The sequence below is a fragment of the Notolepis coatsorum genome (assembly GCF_963971535.1).
Source record: "Notolepis coatsorum genome assembly, contig: SUPER_19_unloc_2, whole genome shotgun sequence".
Lineage (NCBI taxonomy): Eukaryota > Metazoa > Chordata > Actinopteri > Aulopiformes > Paralepididae > Notolepis > Notolepis coatsorum.
In genome coordinates this window covers 357,578-381,637 of record NW_028174858.1, presented here as the reverse complement: position 1 = coordinate 381,637, position 24,060 = coordinate 357,578, and the positions used below count along the sequence as shown (strand labels likewise).

The 24,060-nt window shown below is 41.3% G+C and overlaps 1 protein-coding gene across 1 annotated transcript in view; it reads right to left on the bottom strand.

Moving 5' to 3' along the window:
- cep192 (centrosomal protein 192) overlaps nucleotides 1–24,060 on the bottom strand; it is a gene marked incomplete at its 5' end in the record, with an annotated part of 187,767 nt that overhangs the window by 20,453 nt on the left and 143,254 nt on the right. The window contains 6 exons of the mRNA XM_084338489.1: nucleotides 5,363–5,482; nucleotides 12,308–12,403; nucleotides 12,665–12,741; nucleotides 16,158–16,386; nucleotides 18,480–18,585; nucleotides 20,479–20,602. Of these exons, the coding sequence (XP_084194615.1) occupies nucleotides 5,363–5,482; nucleotides 12,308–12,403; nucleotides 12,665–12,741; nucleotides 16,158–16,386; nucleotides 18,480–18,585; nucleotides 20,479–20,602 (752 nt within the window). The remainder of the gene's footprint in view (nucleotides 1–5,362; nucleotides 5,483–12,307; nucleotides 12,404–12,664; nucleotides 12,742–16,157; nucleotides 16,387–18,479; nucleotides 18,586–20,478; nucleotides 20,603–24,060) is intronic.

Here is a 24,060-nt window from a genome sequence, read left to right as displayed (position 1 = left end):
CTTTAGACTATTCACTAAGAGTGACACATGAATACTACTACTAATGCACTTTAGACTATTCACTAAGAGTGAAACATGAATACTACTACTAATGCACTTTAGACTATTCACTAAGAGTGAAACATGAACACTACTACTAATGCACTTTAGACTATTCACTAAGAGTGACACATGAACACTACTACTAATGCACTTTAGACTATTCACTAAGAGTGACACATGAACACTACTACTAATGCACTTTAGACTATTCACTAAGAGTGACACATGAATACTACTACTAATGCACTTTAGACTATTCACTAAGAGTGAAACATGAATACTACTACTAATGCACTTTAGACTATTCACTAAGAGTGACACATGAATACTACTACTAATGCACTTTAGACTATTCACTAAGAGTGACACATGAATACTACTACTAATGCACTTTAGACTATTCACTAAGAGTGAAACATGAACACTACTACTAATGCACTTTAGACTATTCACTAAGAGTGAAACATGAATACTACTACTAATGCACTTTAGACTATTCACTAAGAGTGAAACATGAACACTACTACTAATGCACTTTAGACTATTCACTAAGAGTGACACATGAACACTACTACTAATGCACTTTATACTATTCACTAAGAGTGAAACATGAACACTACTACTAATGCACTTTAGACTATTCACTAAGAGTGACACATGAATACTACTACTAATGCACTTTAGACTATTCACTAAGAGTGAAACATGAACACTACTACTAATGCACTTTAGACTATTCACTAAGAGTGAAACATGAACACTACTACTAATGCACTTTAGACTATTCACTAAGAGTGAAACATGAATACTACTACTAATGCACTTTAGACTATTCACTAAGAGTGACACATGAACACTACTATTAATGCACTTTAGACTATTCACTAAGAGTGAAACATGAACACTACTACTAATGCACTTTAGACTATTCACTAAGAGTGAAACATGAACACTACTACTAATGCACTTTAGACTATTCACTAAGAGTGAAACATGAACACTACTACTAATGCACTTTAGACTATTCACTAAGAGTGAAACATGAACACTACTACTAATGCACTTTAGACTATTCACTAAGAGTGAAACATGAACACTACTACTAATGCACTTTAGACTATTCACTAAGAGTGAAACATGAACACTACTACTAATGCACTTTAGACTATTCACTAAGAGTGAAACATGAACACTACTACTAATGCACTTTAGACTATTCACTAAGAGTGAAACATGAACACTACTACTAATGCACTTTAGACTATTCACTAAGAGTGAAACATGAACACTACTACTAATGCACTTTAGACTATTCACTAAGAGTGACACATGAACACTACTACTAATGCACTTTAGACTATTCACTAAGAGTGACACATGAACACTACTACTAATGCACTTTAGACTATTCACTAAGAGTGAAACATGAACACTACTACTAATGCACTTTAGACTATTCACTAAGAGTGAAACATGAACACTACTACTAATGCACTTTAGACTATTCACTAAGAGTGAAACATGAACACTACTACTAATGCACTTTATACTATTCACTAAGAGTGAAACATGAACACTACTACTAATGCACTTTAGACTATTCACTAAGAGTGAAACATGAACACTACTACTAATGCACTTTAGACTATTCACTAAGAGTGAAACATGAACACTACTACTAATGCACTTTAGACTATTCACTAAGAGTGAAACATGAACACTACTACTAATGCACTTTAGACTATTCACTAAGAGTGACACATGAATACTACTACTAATGCACTTTAGACTATTCACTAAGAGTGACACATGAACACTACTACTAATGCACTTTAGACTATTCACTAAGAGTGACACATGAATACTACTACTAATGCACTTTAGACTATTCACTAAGAGTGACACATGAATACTACTACTAATGCACTTTATACTATTCACTAAGAGTGAAACATGAATACTACTACTAATGCACTTTAGACTATTCACTAAGAGTGAAACATGAACACTACTACTAATGCACTTTAGACTATTCACTAAGAGTGAAACATGAACACTACTACTAATGCACTTTAGACTATTCACTAAGAGTGACACATGAACACTACTACTAATGCACTTTAGACTATTCACTAAGAGTGAAACATGAACACTACTACTAATGCACTTTAGACTATTCACTAAGAGTGACACATGAACACTACTACTAATGCACTTTAGACTATTCACTAAGAGTGAAACATGAACACTACTACTAATGCACTTTAGACTATTCACTAAGAGTGAAACATGAACACTACTACTAATGCACTTTAGACTATTCACTAAGAGTGAGACATGAACACTACTACTAATGCACTTTAGACTATTCACTAAGAGTGAAACATGAACACTACTACTAATGCACTTTAGACTATTCACTAAGAGTGAAACATGAACACTACTACTAATGCACTTTAGACTATTCACTAAGAGTGAAACATGAACACTACTACTAATGCACTTTAGACTATTCACTAAGAGTGAAACATGAACACTACTACTAATGCACTTTAGACTATTCACTAAGAGTGAAACATGAACACTACTACTAATGCACTTTAGACTATTCACTAAGAGTGAAACATGAACACTACTACTAATGCACTTTAGACTATTCACTAAGAGTGACACATGAACACTACTACTAATGCACTTTAGACTATTCACTAAGAGTGAAACATGAACACTACTACTAATGCACTTTAGACTATTCACTAAGAGTGACACATGAACACTACTACTAATGCACTTTAGACTATTCACTAAGAGTGAAACATGAACACTACTACTAATGCACTTTAGACTATTCACTAAGAGTGAAACATGAACACTACTACTAATGCACTTTAGACTATTCACTAAGAGTGAGACATGAACACTACTACTAATGCACTTTAGACTATTCACTAAGAGTGAAACATGAACACTACTACTAATGCACTTTAGACTATTCACTAAGAGTGAAACATGAACACTACTACTAATGCACTTTAGACTATTCACTAAGAGTGAAACATGAACACTACTACTAATGCACTTTAGACTATTCACTAAGAGTGAAACATGAACACTACTACTAATGCACTTTAGACTATTCACTAAGAGTGAAACATGAACACTACTACTAATGCACTTTAGACTATTCACTAAGAGTGACACATGAACACTACTACTAATGCACTTTAGACTATTCACTAAGAGTGAAACATGAACACTACTACTAATGCACTTTAGACTATTCACTAAGAGTGAAACATGAATACTACTACTAATGCACTTTAGACTATTCACTAAGAGTGAAACATGAACACTACTACTAATGCACTTTAGACTATTCACTAAGAGTGACACATGAACACTACTACTAATGCACTTTATACTATTCACTAAGAGTGAAACATGAACACTACTACTAATGCACTTTAGACTATTCACTAAGAGTGAAACATGAACACTACTACTAATGCACTTTAGACTATTCACTAAGAGTGACACATGAACACTACTACTAATGCACTTTAGACTATTCACTAAGAGTGAACCATGAACACTACTACTAATGCACTTTAGACTATTCACTAAGAGTGTAACATGAACACTACTACTAATGCACTTTAGACTATTCACTAAGAGTGACACATGAACACTACTACTAATGCACTTTAGACTATTCACTAAGAGTGAAACATGAACACTACTACTAATGCACTTTAGACTATTCACTAAGAGTGACACATGAACACTACTACTAATGCACTTTAGACTATTCACTAAGAGTGACACATGAACACTACTACTAATGCACTTTAGACTATTCACTAAGAGTGAAACATGAACACTACTACTAATGCACTTTAGACTATTCACTAAGAGTGACACATGAATACTACTACTAATGCACTTTAGACTATTCACTAAGAGTGAAACATGAACACTACTACTAATGCACTTTAGACTATTCACTAAGAGTGAAACATGAACACTACTACTAATGCACTTTAGACTATTCACTAAGAGTGACACATGAACACTACTACTAATGCACTTTAGACTATTCACTAAGAGTGAAACATGAACACTACTACTAATGCACTTTAGACTATTCACTAAGAGTGAAACATGAACACTACTACTAATGCACTTTAGACTATTCACTAAGAGTGAAACATGAATACTACTACTAATGCACTTTAGACTATTCACTAAGAGTGAAACATGAACACTACTACTAATGCACTTTAGACTATTCACTAAGAGTGAAACATGAACACTACTACTAATGCACTTTAGACTATTCACTAAGAGTGAAACATGAATACTACTACTAATGCACTTTAGACTATTCACTAAGAGTAAAACATGAATACTACTACTAATGCACTTTATACTATTCACTAAGAGTGACACATGAACACTACTACTAATGCACTTTAGACTATTCACTAAGAGTGAAACATGAACACTACTACTAATGCACTTTAGACTATTCACTAAGAGTAAAACATGAACACTACTACTAATGCACTTTAGACTATTCACTAAGAGTGAAACATGAACACTACTACTAATGCACTTTAGACTATTCACTAAGAGTGAAACATGAACACTACTACTAATGCACTTTAGACTATTCACTAAGAGTGAAACATGAACACTACTACTAATGCACTTTAGACTATTCACTAAGAGTGAAACATGAACACTACTACTAATGCACTTTAGACTATTCACTAAGAGTGAAACATGAACACTACTACTAATGCACTTTAGACTATTCACTAAGAGTGACACATGAATACTACTACTAATGCACTTTAGACTATTCACTAAGAGTGACACATGAACACTACTACTAATGCACTTTAGACTATTCACTAAGAGTGAAACATGAACACTACTACTAATGCACTTTAGACTATTCACTAAGAGTGAAACATGAACACTACTACTAATGCACTTTAGTTTAGCCTCGGCTACCCCGCCTATGTTTATGATCACGGCGGTGCCTGTAAGCATGGCCGGACACCCACACTGGATTGATAACCGGTATTGATCAGTGTGGAGGTGGAGATGTCCAGAAGTTCTTGTTCGGTTTATGATAGTTTAGCTAGACTCATCCGAATGCTTCTATATTGGTATATATATATATTTCTTTTTGACTAAGGCTGGGTCCCAGGACAAGGCTAAATGTAGTGAAACTGTACTTTGAGTCTAGTGTAATAACCTGCTGAACATAATTAAATACCCTCCACCAGTTCCCAGGTATATTAACCCTCACCGTGCCACAGAGCTGGAGGCGGAGCCTGGTCTTCTGCTGGGGCTCTGCCACAGGGTGGCACTCCATGTCCCAGAACTGGGCATAGTCCCCCCGGTCCCTGGGCAAGAAGGTGATGGGCACCTGCAGAGACAGACATTTAAAAATATATATATAAATACATCTCAAACTTTTATTAACTCATTCGGCGCCAATCACGAGAAAAGTCGGGTTTTAATCGTTATTTCTTTTATTGGCTATATCCATTCATTTTTCATCCATCCAGCCTGATGTCATCATTGGGAATGGGTCTGAGCTCGCAAAAGGCCAACACCGCCGCCTAACGCCTTGCGGCCGGTATTGCACATCATTGGAATCTCTCTGGCTATATATTTGATATACTATGTATATACGTTTGAGACGACTGTCGTGCGACCAAGTCAGTGTTTGTTTGTATTATTATTTACTTTTGAACTCTGTTTTATTTTTTTCTTGTTTTTTATTTTTTTATTTTATTTTCTTCTGTTTAATGTTGTCATCTGTTCTATGTGGACAATGACAATACAATAATGTATATATGCAGACATATACTTATAATTTCTATGTCCTCAAAAAAGTATAATAAACAAAAAAGTGAAAGGAAAAAAAAGGAATCTCTCTGGCTGTGCATCGATCCAAGAAGTCCGGTCCGGGTTTTCCTTCTCGGGCATGACTAACGTTATAACAGATGGACTGGGGACACACGTTGATAAACGTTGGAAAGACGACCGCGATCAATATTTGGAATGGCGATCAGGAATTGGATTATTCTTTTTGCAGTACATCAGATGTGAGGTAAGGACTCTATGTTACCAATCTTTCTTTCGTAACGATCACACCGTGTCTGTGTGTGTGCGTGTGTGTCTGTGTGTCTGTGTGTGTCTGTGTGTGTGCACTGTGTGTGTGTGTGTGTGTGTCTGTGTGTGTGTGTGTGTGTGTCTGTGTGTGTGTGTGCGCTGTGTGTGTGTGTGCGGTGTGTGTGTGTGTGTGTGTGTGTGTGTGTGTGTGTGTGTCTGTGTGTGTGTGTGTGCGTGCCGTTGGCGCCGACCAAAGCACGGAGGGGCGACTTTGCCCTGCCTCCGTGCGTGCGTGATGAAATATAATACCGATAATCTAGCCTTTATTTCAGAACGATTCATAAATCAAGCGACAAATGGCACGATTTCTAAGGAAATGCATTGAAGCGCCGTTTGCTGGAGTTTATTGGGATTCGACAGGATCACTCTAAAACTATACTCATATTCACCACGGTATAAAACGGAAATGTATGGATGAAAAAAGTATCTGTTTTTTTGCCTGTTGATCGGAAGAAACTCACCGACAATCGACGTGTTTTTTAAATCCATAGCTATAATATTTAATAGTTTTAGCACTCAAACACCGGCATTAACCCCATTGAACAGAGCGCTGGCCTTCTTACCAGACGGCAAACAGCGACCTCTGGGCGCGCCTCGAGTTAAGGGCAGGTACCACCATTGAATAGGAAAAAGACAATTTCATCCTACAGTCGGTCCATAAATATTTGGACATCGACACAATCTATTATATTGGCTCTGTGCACCACCACAATGGATCTGAAGTCAAGATGAATCAAGATGTGCTTTAAGTGCAGACCTTCAGCTTCAACTTGAGTATTTACATCCAAATCAGGTGAACGGTGTGAGAATTACAACCACTTCTATATGTGCTGCCTCCTTTTTAAGGGTCCAACAGTAATTGGACCATTGGCTGCTCAGCTGGTCCATGAGTGTTATCCCCTCATTATTTAAGTTACAAGGAGCAGATAAAAGGTCTAGACTTCAGTGTGGTATTTGGTATTTGCATTTGGAATCTGTTGCAGTCAACTCTCAATATGAGGTCCAAAGAGCTGTCAATGTCAGTGAAGCAAGCCGTCATTAGGGTGAAAAACAAATCAGAGAGATAGCAAAAACATTGGGTGTGGCCAAATCACCTGTTTGGTACATTCTTAACCCTTTCACTGCCGCACTACCAAACGGTTAACCCTTTCACTGCGACAATACACAGAAGGTTAACCCTTTCACTGCCACACGACAGCAGGTTAACCCTTTACTGCGGCACGATGGTGTAGTGGTTAACACTGTCGCCTCACAGCAAGAAGGTCCAGGGTTCGATTCCCGCTTGGGGACCAGGTTTCCGTGATGCCAGGTACCCAGGTGGGGTATCTCCCAGGCCTTTCTGTGTGGAGTTTGCATGTTCTCCCCCTCTGTGCTCGCAAGGGTTCCCCCCCGATAAGAGAAACCCAATGGAAAAACATGCACAACAACAGATCGGTGACGCTGTCGCGTCCCTGACGAAGACGGGCAGGAGCACTTGGATTGGTCCCCGGGCGCGGTACCTCCCTGTCTGCTCCCGGCTGCCCATGGGGGGGGAAGGACGACGGGATGGGTTAAGCACAGAGCTCAATCGCATCGGCGACCCTGAGAAAGACAATGCGTGTGTGTGTGTATTCCTGTGTGTGTGTGTGTATTCCTGTGTGTGTGTGTGTGTGTATTCCTGTGTGTGTGTGTGTATTCCTGTGTGTGTGTGTGTATTCCTGTGTGTGTGTGTGTGTGTGTGTATTCCTGTGTGTGTGTGTGTGTGTGTGTGTGTGTGTGTGTGTGTGTGTGTGTATTCCTGTGTGTGTGTGTGTATTCCTGTGTGTGTGTGTGTGTGTGTGTGTATTCCTGTGTGTGTGTGTATTCCTGTGTGTGTGTGTGTATTCCTGTGTGTGTGTGTATTCCTGTGTGTGTGTGTGTGTGTATTCCTGTGTGTGTGTGTGTGTGTGTATTCCTGTGTGTGTATTCCTGTGTGTGTATTCCTGTGTGTGTGTGTATTCCTGTGTGTGTGTGTATTCCTGTGTGTGTGTGTGTGTGTGTGTGTGTGTGTGTGTGTGTATTCCTGTGTGTGTGTGTATTCATGTGTGTGTGTGTGTGTGTGTATTCCTGTGTGTGTGCCGCCCATTGCATGTCCCATGTCGTTGCATGCTGAATAAAGACGTCTCTAAAGCGGTCCTGCATTATTATCACACTACCGACGGTAACCAAATGGCCGCGCTTCACAGTAAGATGGACGATGACCCAAAGCATACTGCGAAAGCAACCAAAGAGTTTCTTAAGGCAAAGCAGTGGAATGTTATGCAATGGTCAAGTCAATCACATGACCGGAATCCAATTGAGCAGGCATTTCACTCGCTGAAGACAAAACTGAAGGGAAAATGCCCCTGAACACCTGAAGACAGTCGCAGTCTGGTGACGTCTATGGTTTCCAGACTTCAGGCTGTAATCGACTGGAAACTAGGGCTGTTGTACCCAATGTCATCTTTTTAACATCCGAAGCTTCGATTGAAGTATTCGAACGAAGCTTCGAATGTCTATAAAATTCTTTTACTTATAACTTATAAATATAACTCATCAGTTTCATCAACATAAATAATCCAATAAGGGCACGGTTGGTATGAAAGTGACGACTTATAGTATAATATTATAATATTAGTGTAGCCTAATCTTTAACTGCAACTGTGAATAAAACCCCCATTGGTTTAAACAGATTGAATAGGGAAAAAAAATTTAAAATAAAAAAAGATTAATTTTTTTTTATTATTAAAAATAAAAAATTCAAATGTTGATTTAGAATTCGAATGTCAACATTATGATCGAAGCTTCGAAGCATTCGGTACAGCCCTACTGGAAACTCTACAAATACGCTTTTGTATTATGACTTTAAATTATTTTGTGTTATTCAATTTAATTTATTACAGATCTGAACTCGTCAGAGTTGGCGTGACTTGTATGACTTGTATGGAACATGATGTGAAAACGTGTCGACTAAACAACGTGTTCTCTGTGTCAACAGTAATAGTACAGTTTTCCAAAATAGCCTATTCAAAACATTCAAAAAACAAAGAGACGGTATTCTTTTCCAAATGGGAGAGTAGTGTTCTAATTAGTAAACCATTAAAATAACTCACTGAAGGTTGTGCTGCATGCACAGGGCTCTAACCCAAGGAGCACATGTGCTCCTAAATGAAAAAAGTTAGGAGCACACAAAAATATTTAGGAGCACAGTGAAAATATTTCAAGTAAAAGAGTTTTTTTTTTTTCAAAAATAAATGTATATTTGTACTGTGCGTGCATGTGTGTAAATTAGCTCTTGCTACAACCCTGCATGTTTACATTTTGTATTTTGTACTTGATGTTCATTAAACATGTGCTGTCCCTATCAAATAAACTATCAAATCAAACTACTGCTACAAAAGTAACAGTCACTTAACTTTAGCTTTTGCCCCTTTTATGCACACAATGCCTATGTTTTGGCTGTGTTGCTCTTCTAGAGAAATAATCCTTTCAGGGTTGCCTATTGAAATACTGTACACCTCAAGTACAGAAACATTGTTTATGAGTTTGCGTGTCAGGTAGACCATTGATTGACAGTCGAGTCTGCCAATTACGTCACACCGCTTGCACTCTGGCCGTCCGGCGCTGCAGCTGGACCCTATGCCCACCTCTGCTGTTCATAACGCTAGCCAAGTTAGCTGTACACACAGATACACAGTGGGCCAGTGACTTTGGTGTAGGGGTGTAACAATGCATCGATCCTAAGGGGGAAATTCACCTGCATCGATTTGAAAATGTTAGAATCGATTATCGCAATTTGAATGTGTACACAGTGTTATGTTATCATGTCCGTTACAGTCAACACAACGGTATACGCTACTGCATCAACGTTATGATTAACAAAGCAAGGCATTCGTTTTGTTGCATTAACGTTATATTACTATTGTTATCGCTAAATCTAGGTGTTCTAAAATATATTGCTATTGGTAAGACTAGAAGTTACATGTCTCGGGAAACTCTCGCATATCGCAATGGTGGCGTTTCAGGAAGTAAACAAGCCAAATGAGAGCTTCCGATTGGTCATTTGCTTTCTTTCTCTTGAAACCAGTCACGTCACTCTACTGTGATTGGACCGTTGGCTTGAGTGCAATGTGGGACTTGTAGTTTTTTAACGTTTCTCGCGGCGGAGAAAAAAAAGACGAGAGGCTGTAATCTGTACTCTCACACCGTGCGCGTAATTGAGTTTTACGGTTCGCACACACATATTTTTAGGGGCATATGCGAGCAATTTGGTCGCACTGTAGAGCCCTGATGAGCACGGTATGCACCATCTATCTGTCAATGCACCATAGAAATTTGAGGGAACGTATTATTGTTCGTTGGTTTATTTTTAAATTAAAACTAGGGATGTCCGATATTGGCATTCAAATGTGATATCGGAAATGATCGGTATCGGTTAAAAAGAAAAAAGAAATTATTTTACATTTATTTAACCTTTATTTACCCAGGCAAGCAAGTAAGAACAAATTCTGATTTTATTTATTGTCAAAAGTATGCATAATGTTGTGTTAATTCCACGACAAGAGATATGTAATGTTAATTACCTGAAATTATTCCGTTTTTTGGGGGGGGAAACCCTGCATATATCGGTATCGGTTGATATCGGTATCGGAAAAAATTAAGAGTTGGACAATATCGGTATATCGGTAAAAAAGCCAATATCGAACATCCCTAATTAAAACGAAAGGCTTTTGCCGATGGTAACCTATCTGGGGAAATAATTACATTAACACATTGGTTGCCAACAACGAGAGATCTCGTTATTGGCCGCCATGCGTTGGTTGCCAATAACGAGATTTCTTGTTATTTAATCGTTATTTCTTTTATTAGCGATATCCATACATTTTTTATCCGTCAAGCCTGACATTATCATTGGGAATGGCTCTGAGCTCAAAAAGGGCAAATACCGCCCCCTATCGTCTCCTGGATGGTAATGCACATCATTGGATTGGATTGAGTGAAAAAGTGCATCAGAGAAAAACTCCGGTCCAGGGTTTTCCCATCTCTGGCAAGCAGTGTCGTGTTACCAGATTCACTGGCGAGGCTGGGAGCAGCTTGGATTATGCGTTTCGGACTATAACGTTGGATCAATAAACGCGATCAATATTTGGAATGGCGATCAGGAATTGGATTCATCTTTTTGCAGAACATCTGATCTGAAGTAAGGAATCTATGTTACCAGTTTTGGGTTAATCAGAGTTGTTTTTTACAGATTTCACAACGTGTGTGTGTGTGTGGCGTTAGGCGTCGAGTGCGGCACGAATAAATTATTCTTCAGCCCGCTTTTGTATCGTGCATAAGAACACAAATACTCTCGATAATCTAGCGTTTATTTGAAAACTATTCATAAATCAGCCGGAAAATGACAACATGTTTTGTGTATTCCAGTAAATGGCTATTTTCGCGGAATTTCTCTGAAATTACTAGAACTCTCCGAAACTATACTCGTATTCAAAACGGTATAAAACGGAAATGTACTGATGAAAAAACAATCCGTTTCGTACATGTTGACTGCAAGTCATTGATAAGCGACGGGTGTATTAGACACATAGCCATAATTTAAGATATAGTTTATGCGTTCGCAAATGTGCTCGTCCTCCCATTGATTAACGTGGTGGCATCCAAGCGATACATCGTGATATCCGGCTGGCAACTAATGTGTTAAGATACATTTTGTGGTGAATTAAAAACTGACGACTTGTCGATAGATGCCCCAGACAGGTCAACTAGCAAAAAAAAACATCATTCACAACAATGCCCTTTAGCTACCATATACTGTCACATTGATGATGGACTGGCTGCTGCCATATACTGTCACATTGATGATGGACTGGCTGCTGCCATATACTGTCACATTGATGATGGACTGGCTGCTGCCATATACTGTCCCATTGATGATGGACTGGCTGCTGCCATATACTGTCCCATTGATGATGGACTGGCTGCTCCTAGATGTATCTGGACGCTTCCTGCTGGTCAATAAATAAATGAACCCATAAAGTGTACAGGTGCCTCTTGATGCGTGTCCCCAACTCACCTGCATCTTCTCCTGGGCTCCCAGCGTACCAGACACTCGGGAACACCTGAAGGCTGTGTAGGTGGCACGATACACATGACTACTGTTGTCTACCCCCTGAGGAGAGGGAGAGAGAGAGACGACAGAGGGACAGAGATAGAGGGAGGGATAGGAGAGATGGAGAGGCAGAGGGACAAAAAGAGATAGATAGCGAGATGGATAGCGAGAGACCACAGCTGAGTCAGTATAGAACAGAAGCTACTGATCAAACTGAATCAACAAACTGAAAAACTAAGTGAAGTGAGGGATATTAATAATAAAGAACACTGGACTCACATGTTAGTGTAAAGGTAGAGTGAGTGAAAGGGAAGGCTGTACCTTAACGTAGGGTGGAGCGAAGGATGACAGGTACCACCTCACTTCTTCCTCGCCGTTCTCCACCTCCAGCTGGGCCTCTGAGGGAGAGCAGAGACAGAGCAGTTAGAATACCTGCCTCGTTAGAGCAGTTAGAATACCTGCCTCGTTAGAGCAGAGACAGAGCAGTTAGAATACCTGCCTCGTTAGAGCAGAGACAGAGCAGTTAGAATACCTGCCTCGTTAGAGCAGAGACAGAGCAGTTAGAATACCTGCCTCGTTAGAGCAGAGACAGAGCAGTTAGAATACCTGCCTCGTTAGAGCAGAGACAGAGCAGTTAGAATACCTGCCTCGTTAGAGCAGAGACAGAGCAGTTAGAATACCTGCCTCGTTAGAGCAGAGACAGAGCAGTTAGAATACCTGCCTCGTTAGAGCAGAGACAGAGCAGTTAGAATACCTGCCTCGTTAGAGCAGAGACAGAGCAGTTAGAATACCTGCCTCGTTAGAGCAGAGACAGAGCAGTTAGAATACCTGCCTCGTTAGAGCAGAGACAGAGCAGTTAGAATACCTGCCTCGTTAGAGCAGAGACAGAGCAGTTAGAATACCTGCCTCGTTAGAGCAGAGACAGAGCAGTTAGAATACCTGCCTCGTTAGAGCAGAGACAGAGCAGTTAGAATACCTGCCTCGTTAGAGCAGAGACAGAGCAGTTAGAATACCTGCCTCGTTAGAGCAGAGACAGACCAGTTAGAATACCTGCCTCGTTAGAGCAGAGACAGAGCAGTTAGAATACCTGCCTCGTTAGAGCAGAGACAGAGCAGTTAGAATACCTGCCTCGTTAGAGCAGAGACAGAGCAGTTAGAATACCTGCCTCGTTAGAGCAGAGACAGAGCAGTTAGAATACCTGCCTCGTTAGAGCAGAGACAGAGCAGTTAGAATACCTGCCTCGTTAGAGCAGAGACAGAGCAGTTAGAATACCTGCCTCGTTAGAGCAGAGACAGAGCAGTTAGAATACCTGCCTCGTTAGAGCAGAGACAGAGCAGTTAGAATACCTGCCTCGTTAGAGCAGAGACAGAGCAGTTAGAATACCTGCCTCGTTAGAGCAGAGACAGAGCAGTTAGAATACCTGCCTCGTTAGAGCAGAGACAGAGCAGTTAGAATACCTGCCTCGTTAGAGCAGAGACAGAGCAGTTAGAATACCTGCCTCGTTAGAGCAGAGACAGACCAGTTAGAATACCTGCCTCGTTAGAGCAGAGACAGAGCAGTTAGAATACCTGCCTCATTAGAGCAGAGACAGAGCAGTTAGAATACCTGCCTCGTTAGAGCAGAGACAGAGCAGTTAGAATACCTGCCTCGTTAGAGCAGAGACAGAGCAGTTAGAATACCTGCCTCGTTAGAGCAGAGACAGAGCAGTTAGAATACCTGCCTCATTAGAGCAGAGACAGAGCAGTTAGAATACCTGCCTCGTTAGAGCAGAGACAGAGCAGTTAGAATACCTGCCTCGTTAGAGCAGAGACAGAGCAGTTAGAATACCTGCCTCGTTAGAGCAGAGACAGAGCAGTTAGAATACCTGCCTCGTTAGAGCAGAGACAGAGCAGTTAGAATACCTGCCTCGTTAGAGCAGAGACAGAGCAGTTAGAATACCTGCCTCGTTAGAGCAGAGACAGAGCAGTTAGAATACCTGCCTCGTTAGAGCAGAGACAGAGCAGTTAGAATACCTGCCTCGTTAGAGCAGAGACAGAGCAGTTAGAATACCTGCCTCGTTAGAGCAGAGACAGAGCAGTTAGAATACCTGCCTCGTTAGAGCAGAGACAGAGCAGTTAGAATACCTGCCTCGTTAGAGCAGAGACAGAGCAGTTAGAATACCTGCCTCGTTAGAGCAGAGACAGAGCACTGCGACTCGTTTACAAGATCCAAAAATAAAACACCAGTTTGTTGATGTATTTCCTTTGTTTTGGACATCGAAACCATTCTCTCTTCCGACTGTAGTAGAAAATGTATAGTTTCTATATCATATGAGATCATCATTACTATCGATCTGCACTCTCCCACGGAGCTCTGTAATATATTAACAGACCTCTGGTAATATGTTGACAGACCTCTGTGGGGATGTGTTGATCTTTACCAGGACGGGGGGGGGACGGGACATAATGACATCCCGGGCAGAAGCATTTGGGTCATGATCAGATCGTATGATGTTAGGGGAGGGTGCACCTGTTTTTTTTTTTTAAACTTTGACCAGTCAGCTGGTTCTTTTTAGCGTTTATCGCTTTTTTCTGGTCAAGCATGACCGACAGAAACAGGTTGAATGGGATATAGATCGGGGAAAGACACTCTGAGAAAATACGGCGAGTCTGGGAGTCGAACTCGTGTACCTCAGATCCGTGACGCGCACGGTTGTCCCCGACGCCGAAATAGCGCCGAGATACGCGGTGAGCTACTGGAGCTCCCCGAGGGTGCACCTGTTTAAACTTGTCATGTGATCAACTGTTCTAGAATGTCTATAAAATGTCGATGTTAGGGGAGGGACCTCTCTCTCTTCCTCCTTCTCTGCCGGCGCCGGCTCTATATCAATTTGGTTCTGTATCAACTCTGTTCTATATCAATTCTGTTCCATATCAATTCTGTTCTGTCTTGAACCAATGCTTTAAGTTGAATAAACTTCCGTCGATAATAATTAAGACCAGCCTCGTCTGCTTTTCCTTTAGAAGCCCATTCTCCTTCACGACATGGAGGAAAATTGGGCATTCTAAACAAAAAGCCTCTAAAAAAAGCCTGTCAGTAAGATGCCACCCCGACTCCCACACACTGACCTCTTGAAGTATCAATGTTTCACTTTTGTTAAATCAGTGATGTTTCTGAAACTGTAGAATGAAATGATAGTGATTAAGAAAAGAGACACCAAAGATATGATCACTCATCACCATCATCCATTTATTGTATTTATTTGTATTTATGTACGTTAGCTGATCAAACCAACCTGAGGTTTCTCCTGAGAGAGTAGTATTTATGTACGTTAGCTGATCAAACCAACCTGAGGTTTCTCCTGAGAGAGTAGTATTTATGTACGTTAGCTGATCAAACCAACCTGAGGTTTCTCCTGAGAGAGTAGTATTTATGTACGTTAGCTGATCAAACCAACCTGAGGTTTCTCCTGAGAGAGTAGTATTTATGTACGTTAGCTGATCAAACCAACCTGAGGTTTCTCCTGAGAGAGTAGTATTTATGTACGTTAGCTGATCAAACCAACCTGAGGTTTCTCCTGAGAGAGTAGTATTTATGTACGTTAGCTGATCAAACCAACCTGAGGTTTCTCCTGAGAGAGTAGTATTTATGTACGTTAGCTGATCAAACCAACCTGAGGTTTCTCCTGAGAGAGTAGTATTTATGTACGTTAGCTGATCAAACCAACCTGAGGTTTCTCCTGAGAGAGTAGTATTTATGTACGTTAGCTGATCAAACCAACCTGAGGTTTCTCCTGAGAGAGTAGTATTTATGTACGTTAGCTGATCAAACCAACCTGAGGTTTCTCCTGAGAGAGTAGCGGGGAAGACAATAGTCTTGTTGCCGATCTTCAGCGGGGCCTGGGGTCCGTGTGGTGTGTGTGGGGGTTGAGAGGACTTGTCATGGGGCCGGGCCGCAGACAGCAGGGGGGTGGCTGCCTGGGGAGCCAGGGCTGCCAGGGTTCCATCAGACAGGGCCGCTGACACATCCAGGGTCAAGTCCCGTCGAATCTGGACCTTGATGAACTGAAACGAAACTAAATCTTATCCAAAGCAATTTAAACGGTGGAACATTTTAGATTAAAGCCTATAGTTCAGATTTTTGGAACCCTTGCTCCCATTTCCCAATGATGTTGTCCAGCTAGTTAGTTACAAACTAATGCAGTCAATGGGGTCAAGCACTTTTCCTGACTGAATACAACTGAAATGTACTCCATAGTGCATACAATAAAGGCTGACTGATTCATCGATTGGGCGATTTAATTGGCCGATATTGGCCTATCACAGACATATCGGTATCAATCGATATGTTGGCCAGTAGGTGCCAATATTAAAACTTTTTATAGAACATAATGCAGAGAAAAATGCTTTGAAAATAATGCATTTAAATCTTTTTTCTTTTTCTTTAAATGTTGTAATCAGTTTGTCCAGCGGGTGCGCCTTTTTTATACAACATATTATAGATAGAATTAAAGCCTGATCTGTTTCCGTTCAAATGCCACCTCACTCAACAAAATCCGTTCAGCGGTTCTCAAGTTACATGCCGATATGTCAGGCGTGGGACTTTGTACATGCGAGAGTCAGATTACCACCCCGACTCCCGAGGCTCTGGAACTGTCAATCATTCGCAGATTGCAAGAATTATTGGACAGGGTTGTAGCCAATGAGTGTAGCTTTCCAATGATACCCCATGTGGGGTCGTGCGAATCAAGGATCTAGGTGAAACTGTACAAGCAAAAGCAGGAAGTGAAAAATACACAGAATGCATTGACGTCAATGAGGAAATGGATTACTGGAGAACTTTTTTTTTTGTACACAGTTTACCAAAATCGCATTTCTGAACGGATTTATATAAAATTTGGACCTGTACTACATAAGACGTCAGGCTATGGACCACTGTGTTTTCCAGCTTATACCAATCAGAAAAACGTGAGTACACAATTACAAGTACAACTCAAGTTCAGCCCTATGTTACTCTATTTCATTAGCACTAAAAGTGATTTTTCTTTATTGTGTAAGAAACGTCAGAATGTTATCTTTCAAAAGAGACCAGGCTTATGCATGTGCTATAAGTATAAAGTAGAAATATACGCTTTTCAAAAAAGTATGCAGTCCTCAAGTTCAAGTTTAAAAATGGCCACTTTTCTGGGTGACACTGTTAACACTATATTCAGTTCAATACTATAGTCATTTGACACTGGGTTTCGTCCGGTCAAGATGCAAAATTGTATAAATTTAAATTAAATTCTCATAAAAATTTATAATTTTTCCATCCATACGTTCCCGTTTTATACCGTGGTGAATATGAGTGTTATTTCGGAATGATCCGGGCTAATTCCCGAGAGGCTGGTTATAAGCCGCAACATGTATTATAGTCAATGCATTGGCGTTTTGTTCCTACACACGCTACTTTAAAAAAAAATATCAAATGCATATGATCGGTATTATGTTCCATCATGAATGCATGAAAGGGTGGGGGGGTGATGCTTTGATCGGCACCAACGGAATACGTTATGGAGTAGCGTTACACACATACTGTACGCTCGGATCGCAATGAAAACATTATTAGATCAACACAAGATTGATACCATATAGCCCTTACCTTGACTAGGATGTAACCCGAAAAGAATATTCCAATTATCTGATCGCCATTCCAAGTATTGATGTCCATCGTTCCGCCAACACAATCCAACACAGAATCCACCACGGGAGTAATAGTTTCTTCTCAATCCGAGCATTAGAACCGCTACACTTGTCCGACTAAGAATAGTCCACCTATATAATCGACGCACAGCCAAGTGACGTCACTCATTACCTAGTTTTTAATATAACAAACGAATACCTAAATATAAAGATAAATTCATCAATAGTGAAGATAAAGCTATTCAGAATATAATATAAAATAGAACATGCATGAATATTGGCCAATATAGGAATATTTTACTCCCCAATATCAGCATTGGCCCTGGTGGTAGTGTCAACATCATAGGTAAGTAGCAAATAGGGCTAGGGGTTAGGAAATTTAATAGAAATTATGCATTTAATATATTTGATGCATTTTACCAAATATTCATATGCTGTGGTTGGTTTGTAGTTTGTGAGGATGAGCTGATGAATACCTTCTGCTGATTGTCACATTGTACATAGATGTTTCCAGTCCATGGCAACAGAGCAGATTTGGTTGCTAGGGAGGGGTTAGGACTGATGAGGATCTGCAGGTGACATCTAAAGAAACAATCAAACACTGCTGTCAATCATCTAGGATTATAAGAAGAGGATGGTCACATAATATAAGATTATAAAAGTAGGATGGGTCACATAATCTAGGATTATAAGAAGAGGATGGTCACATAATCTAGGATTATAAGAAGAGGATGGTCACATAATATAAGATTATAAAAGTAGGATGGGTCACATAATCTAGGATTATAAGAAGAGGATGGTCACATAATATAAGATTATAAAAGTAGGATGGGTCACATCATCTAGGATTATAAGAAGAGGATGGTCACATAATATAAGATTATAAAAGTAGGATGGGTCACATGGTCTACAAGATACACTACACAACTAAGGTACCCATGTACATGTCAAATTACTTCCCAAAGGTCAGTGAATACCACGATCACAACACCAGAGGGAGCTCCACAAATCATGTTAAACCCAGATTCGGCTCAAACAAGGGACTAAACACGTTTCGCAATTATGCCACATCAATGTGGGACGCCCTACCCACAGCTGTAAAGGAATGTGAATCACTACCCACTTTCAAAACCACTCTCAAAGAGCACCTACGGGAGACTGCAATTCGAAACGGGCCCAAGTAAATGTCCGAACACAATAATACACGAGACCCTCTCCTTGGGACCAAGTAAGGTTTCGTGGATAATCCAGTGTACAGTTACCCCACAGTAACCCTAACCCTAACCCTAACCATAATCCAGTGTACAGTTACCCCACAGCAGATAATCCAGTGTACAGTTACCCCACAGCAGATAATCCAGTGTACAGTTACCCCACAGCAGATAATCCAGTGTACAGTTACCCCACAGCAGATAATATAGTGTACAGTTACCCCACAGCAGATAATCCAGTGTACAGTTACCCCACAGCAGATAATAATCCAGTGTACAGTTACCCCACAGCAGATAATAATCCAGTGTACAGTTACCCCACAGCAGATAATCCAGTGTACAGTTACCCCACAGCAGATAATAATGTACAGTTACCCCACAGCAGATAATAATAATGTACAGTTACCCCACAGCAGATAATAATAATGTACAGTTACCCCACAGCAGATAATAATTTAACATTATCCTAGAAAGGACTCATTCGGCATGAAAAGAAATAATCATACAAAACGATAAATGAACTGAAACTATGTTGCTTTGCTCTCAAATCAGATGCTTGTGACCATTACGGGGATGAAGGGGTTAACTACGTAACCCTAAACCTAACCCGGCCAGGACCTACTGTGGTTCTATGGTTCCGTGCTGTGTGCCGGCCAGGACCTACTGTGGTTCTATGGTTCCGTGCTGGGGGGTGACGGCCAGGACCTACTGTGGTTCTATGGTTCCGTGCTGGGGGGTGATGGTGAGGCAGTGGGCCAGGACCTACTGTGGTTCTATGGTTCCGTGCTGGGGGGTGATGGTGAGGCAGTGGGCCAGGACCTACTGTGGTTCTATGGTTCCGTGCTGGGGGGTGATGGTGAGGCAGTGGGCCAGGACCTACTGTGGTTCTATGGTTCCGTGCTGGGGGGTGATGGTGAGGCAGTGGGCCAGGACCTACTGTGGTTCTATGGTTCCGTGCTGGGGGGTGATGGTGAGGCAGTGGGCCAGGACCTACTGTGGTTCTATGGTTCCGTGCTGGGGGGTGATGGTGAGGCAGTGGGCCAGGACCTACTGTGGTTCTATGGTTCCGTGCTGGGGGGTGATGGTGAGGCAGTGGGCCAGGACCTACTGTGGTTCTATGGTTCCGTGCTGGGGGGTGATGGTGAGGCAGTGGGCCAGGACCTACTGTGGTTCTATGGTTCCGTGCTGGGGGGTGATGGTGAGGCAGTGGGCCAGGACCTACTGTGGTTCTATGGTTCCGTGCTGGGGGGTGACCAGGACCTACTGTGGTTCTATGGTTCCGTGCTGGGGGGTGATGGTCAGGCAGTGGGCCGGCCAGGACAGCTCGAAGCTCAGCTCTCTGGACACGTGGTTCTGGATCAGAACCTGCCGGGTGCTGGCCGCTCCGTCTACACAGAGGGGAACAACAACACAGGGTTCTAACTAGGGATGCTCCATATTGGCTTTTTTACCGATATACCGATATTGTCCAACTCTTAATGTCCGATACCGATAAGTAATTAACATTACATATCTCTTGTTGTGGAATTAACACAACATTATGCATACTTTTTGTTGTAATACAGTACTTTTACCTTACCACTAGATGGCACTATCAGTCAATACCACCTCTGCTTGTAAACAGATATGTAGTACTTCCTGTTCATGCTGTGTGTTGTGTCTCAGTATGGTGTATGGTGCAACAAGCGAATAAAGCTCTGGAAATATACAACAGGTTATGGGCCCAGAACAACGCTAAGAAGCTACACAGAGTTTTGTGTGAGATGAACAGTGTTGTGGGATTTCACAATGGATGACAAGCTGTTTATTGACCGGCTGAGCGGACCAGAGAACTGGGCAACATGGAAGTTTCAGATGGAGCACTTGCTGAAAGCTAAAGGACTATGGGGTATGCTAATTGAGACGGATACATTAGCTGCAGATGCTAATGCTCAAGCACGGGCTGAGTTTGATAAACGGAGAGAGAAGGCATTCTCTATGTTAGTGCTGAATGTAAGTACACCCCAGTTGTACCTGATAACAAGCTGCCAGACTCCCAAAGAGGCGTGGACCACGCTGAAAGGCCATTTTGAGAGAGATACTTTGGCAAATAAACTGTTTCTGAAGAAAAAGTATTTTCGATGTGAAATGAAGGAAGGAGATGGTTTAACTGAACATTTAAAACGGATGAAGGAGCTGACTGACCAGCTATCAGCAATAGGAGCTGTAATTGAAGAGGAAGACCAAATTGTAACACTTTTGGGTAGTTTGCCACCATGTTATGCTACAATTGTCACTGCACTAGAAACAAAGATTGACAGTCTGACACTGCAGTTTGTTCAGCAATCGTTAACAAATGAAGAGCAAAAGCAAGTGAATGCTAATGTTAACTCAAGTGGTGCTACATCAGATGGTGCATCAGCCATGTCTTCACGATTTCGAGGAAATGTGCAGAATAACTCCAGTGGTGGTCAGTCAATGGGAGTAGAAAGAGCAAGCACATGGAGGTGCTACAAGTGTGGAAAAGAAGGACATATTAAGCGTGACTGTCCAAGCTTGAAATACAAAACAAAGAAGAAAACCCACAAGGCCAAAAACATGATGTATTACGATGATGAAGATTCATCTGAAAGTGCCTTTGTCGCCAGAGAGGCAACCCCGACTGACAGACCACAACATGCTGAGTGGTTAATTGATTCTGGAGCATCAAAGCACATGACATGTGATAAAAAAGTTCTTCAAGGATACCAGCAATTCTCAAAAGCACAGTCTGTGAGACTCGGTGACGGCAGGGTGGTTGAAGCCCTAGGAATTGGACATGTCAACATGAAAATGACTTTTAAATCAAGTGATGTAAAAAATGTCACAATGTATGATGTGCTGTATGTTCCAAAGCTATCTGGGAATCTATTCTCAGTGGGAGCTGCTACCAAGAAAGGAAATGCAGTGCAGTTCAGGAAGTCTCGCTGCTACATACGTGGAAAAGATAGAACTCTTCATGGAATGGGAACACAAAGAGCTGACAGGCTCTATCAGCTGGATGTTGAAGGAAGTTCATCTGTCTGTCATAGTGCATCAGTAGCAGCCAGCCTGTGGCACCAGCGCCTTGGTCACACCACCAAGCTGAAGGAACTAAAATATATGGTGAATGGAGTGGACTTCTCTGCAGAGAAAGAGGTTCCCTTCTGTGAAGGATGTGTGGAAGGCAAGCTGGCTAAAAAGCCATACAAGTCGATTGGAGGAATCCGTTCCAAACGCAAGATGCAGCTGATTCACAGTGATGTCTGTGGTCCCATGCAGACTGAATCTGTAAGTGGAGCAAAATATTTTGTGACTTTCATTGATGATTACTCTAGATGCTGCAAGGTATACTTTCTGAAACAGAAGAATGAGGTGTTACACAAATTCAAGGAATTTGAGAAAACATTCTCAAATGAGTGTGGGCAGAGTGTCATGAGGCTGAGAACAGACAATGGTGGCGAGTACACATCAAAGGAGTTTCAAGAATATTTGAAAGCTCAAGGCATCCACCATGAAATGACTGTACCTCACTCACCACAGCAAAATGGTGTTGCAGAAAGAAAAAATAGGACATTAGTTGAAGCAGCTAGAAGCATGCTGTCACATGCTAAGTTGCCGAAGATGCACTGGGCAGAGGCTGTAGCCACCGCAGCTTACATACAGAACAGGCTGCCCACATCTGTCCTGAAGCAAGAGACTCCCTATGAGAGATGGTATGGAAAGAAACCTGACATGAGTCACATGAAGGTGTTTGGCTGTGTTGCTTATGCACATATCCCAGATTCAGAGAGAAGGAAACTGGACAAAAAGGCTGTGAAGCTTCGTTTTGTGGGATATGCAAACAATGCCAAGGGTTATCGCCTGTATGATGAAGAGAAAAGGAGAATTCGAATCCGTCGAGATGTCATCTTTGATGAATCAAACTTCAACTGTAAACAGGAAGTAAAGAGCGATATGACGATTAAAACAGGTGAGAGTGAAACACGTGAAGTGAAGAACGAAATAACCATTAAAACAGAGGAGTGTGAAACACAAGATGATGAGGTCGATAGCACTGTCAGAACAAGCGGCAGAATCAGAAATGCTCCAAGGAGATATGGATATGATGACTTTGCTGATACAGTGACTGTTGATCATCATGCCAATATGTGTCGTGTGACAGAGCCAATCACACTGAAAGAAGCAATGGTGAGTCCTAATGCAAAGGAATGGCAGGAGGCGGCTGATTTGGAATATGAGTCGCTGCTGGAAAATGAGACATGGGACTTAGTGGATTTACCAAGAGAAAGAAAGACAGTAGGATCAAGATGGGTGTTCAAAGTCAAGCATCACAGTGATGGACGAGTGGAGAGATACAAATGCAGACTTGTCGCCAAGGGCTACTCACAGTTGTATGGTGCTGACTATGATGAAACGTTTTCACCTGTGGTACGATTCAGCTCTATTCGTACACTACTGTCCTTTGCTATTCAAAACAATCTACAGGTGCACCAGATGGACGTCGTAACTGCATTCCTTAATGGACACCTGGAAGAGGAAATCTACATGGAGCAACCAGAGGGCTACATCAAACCAGGGGAGGAACACCTGGTATGCAAACTGAAAAAATCGATCTATGAACTGAAGCAGTCTCCTCGCTGCTGGAGCAAGGCTTTCACAGTTCATGATGGAAATTGGATTCAAACAGAGCACATCAGACCCCTGTGTGTTTGTGAGATCAAGACAACAGCTTGAAATACTCGCAGTTTATGTTGATGATCTCATTCTGATAACGGAGTCGACTGAGAGCATGAACGAGCTGAAAATGGCTCTCAAGGAGCGCTACAAGATGAAAGACATGGGTGAG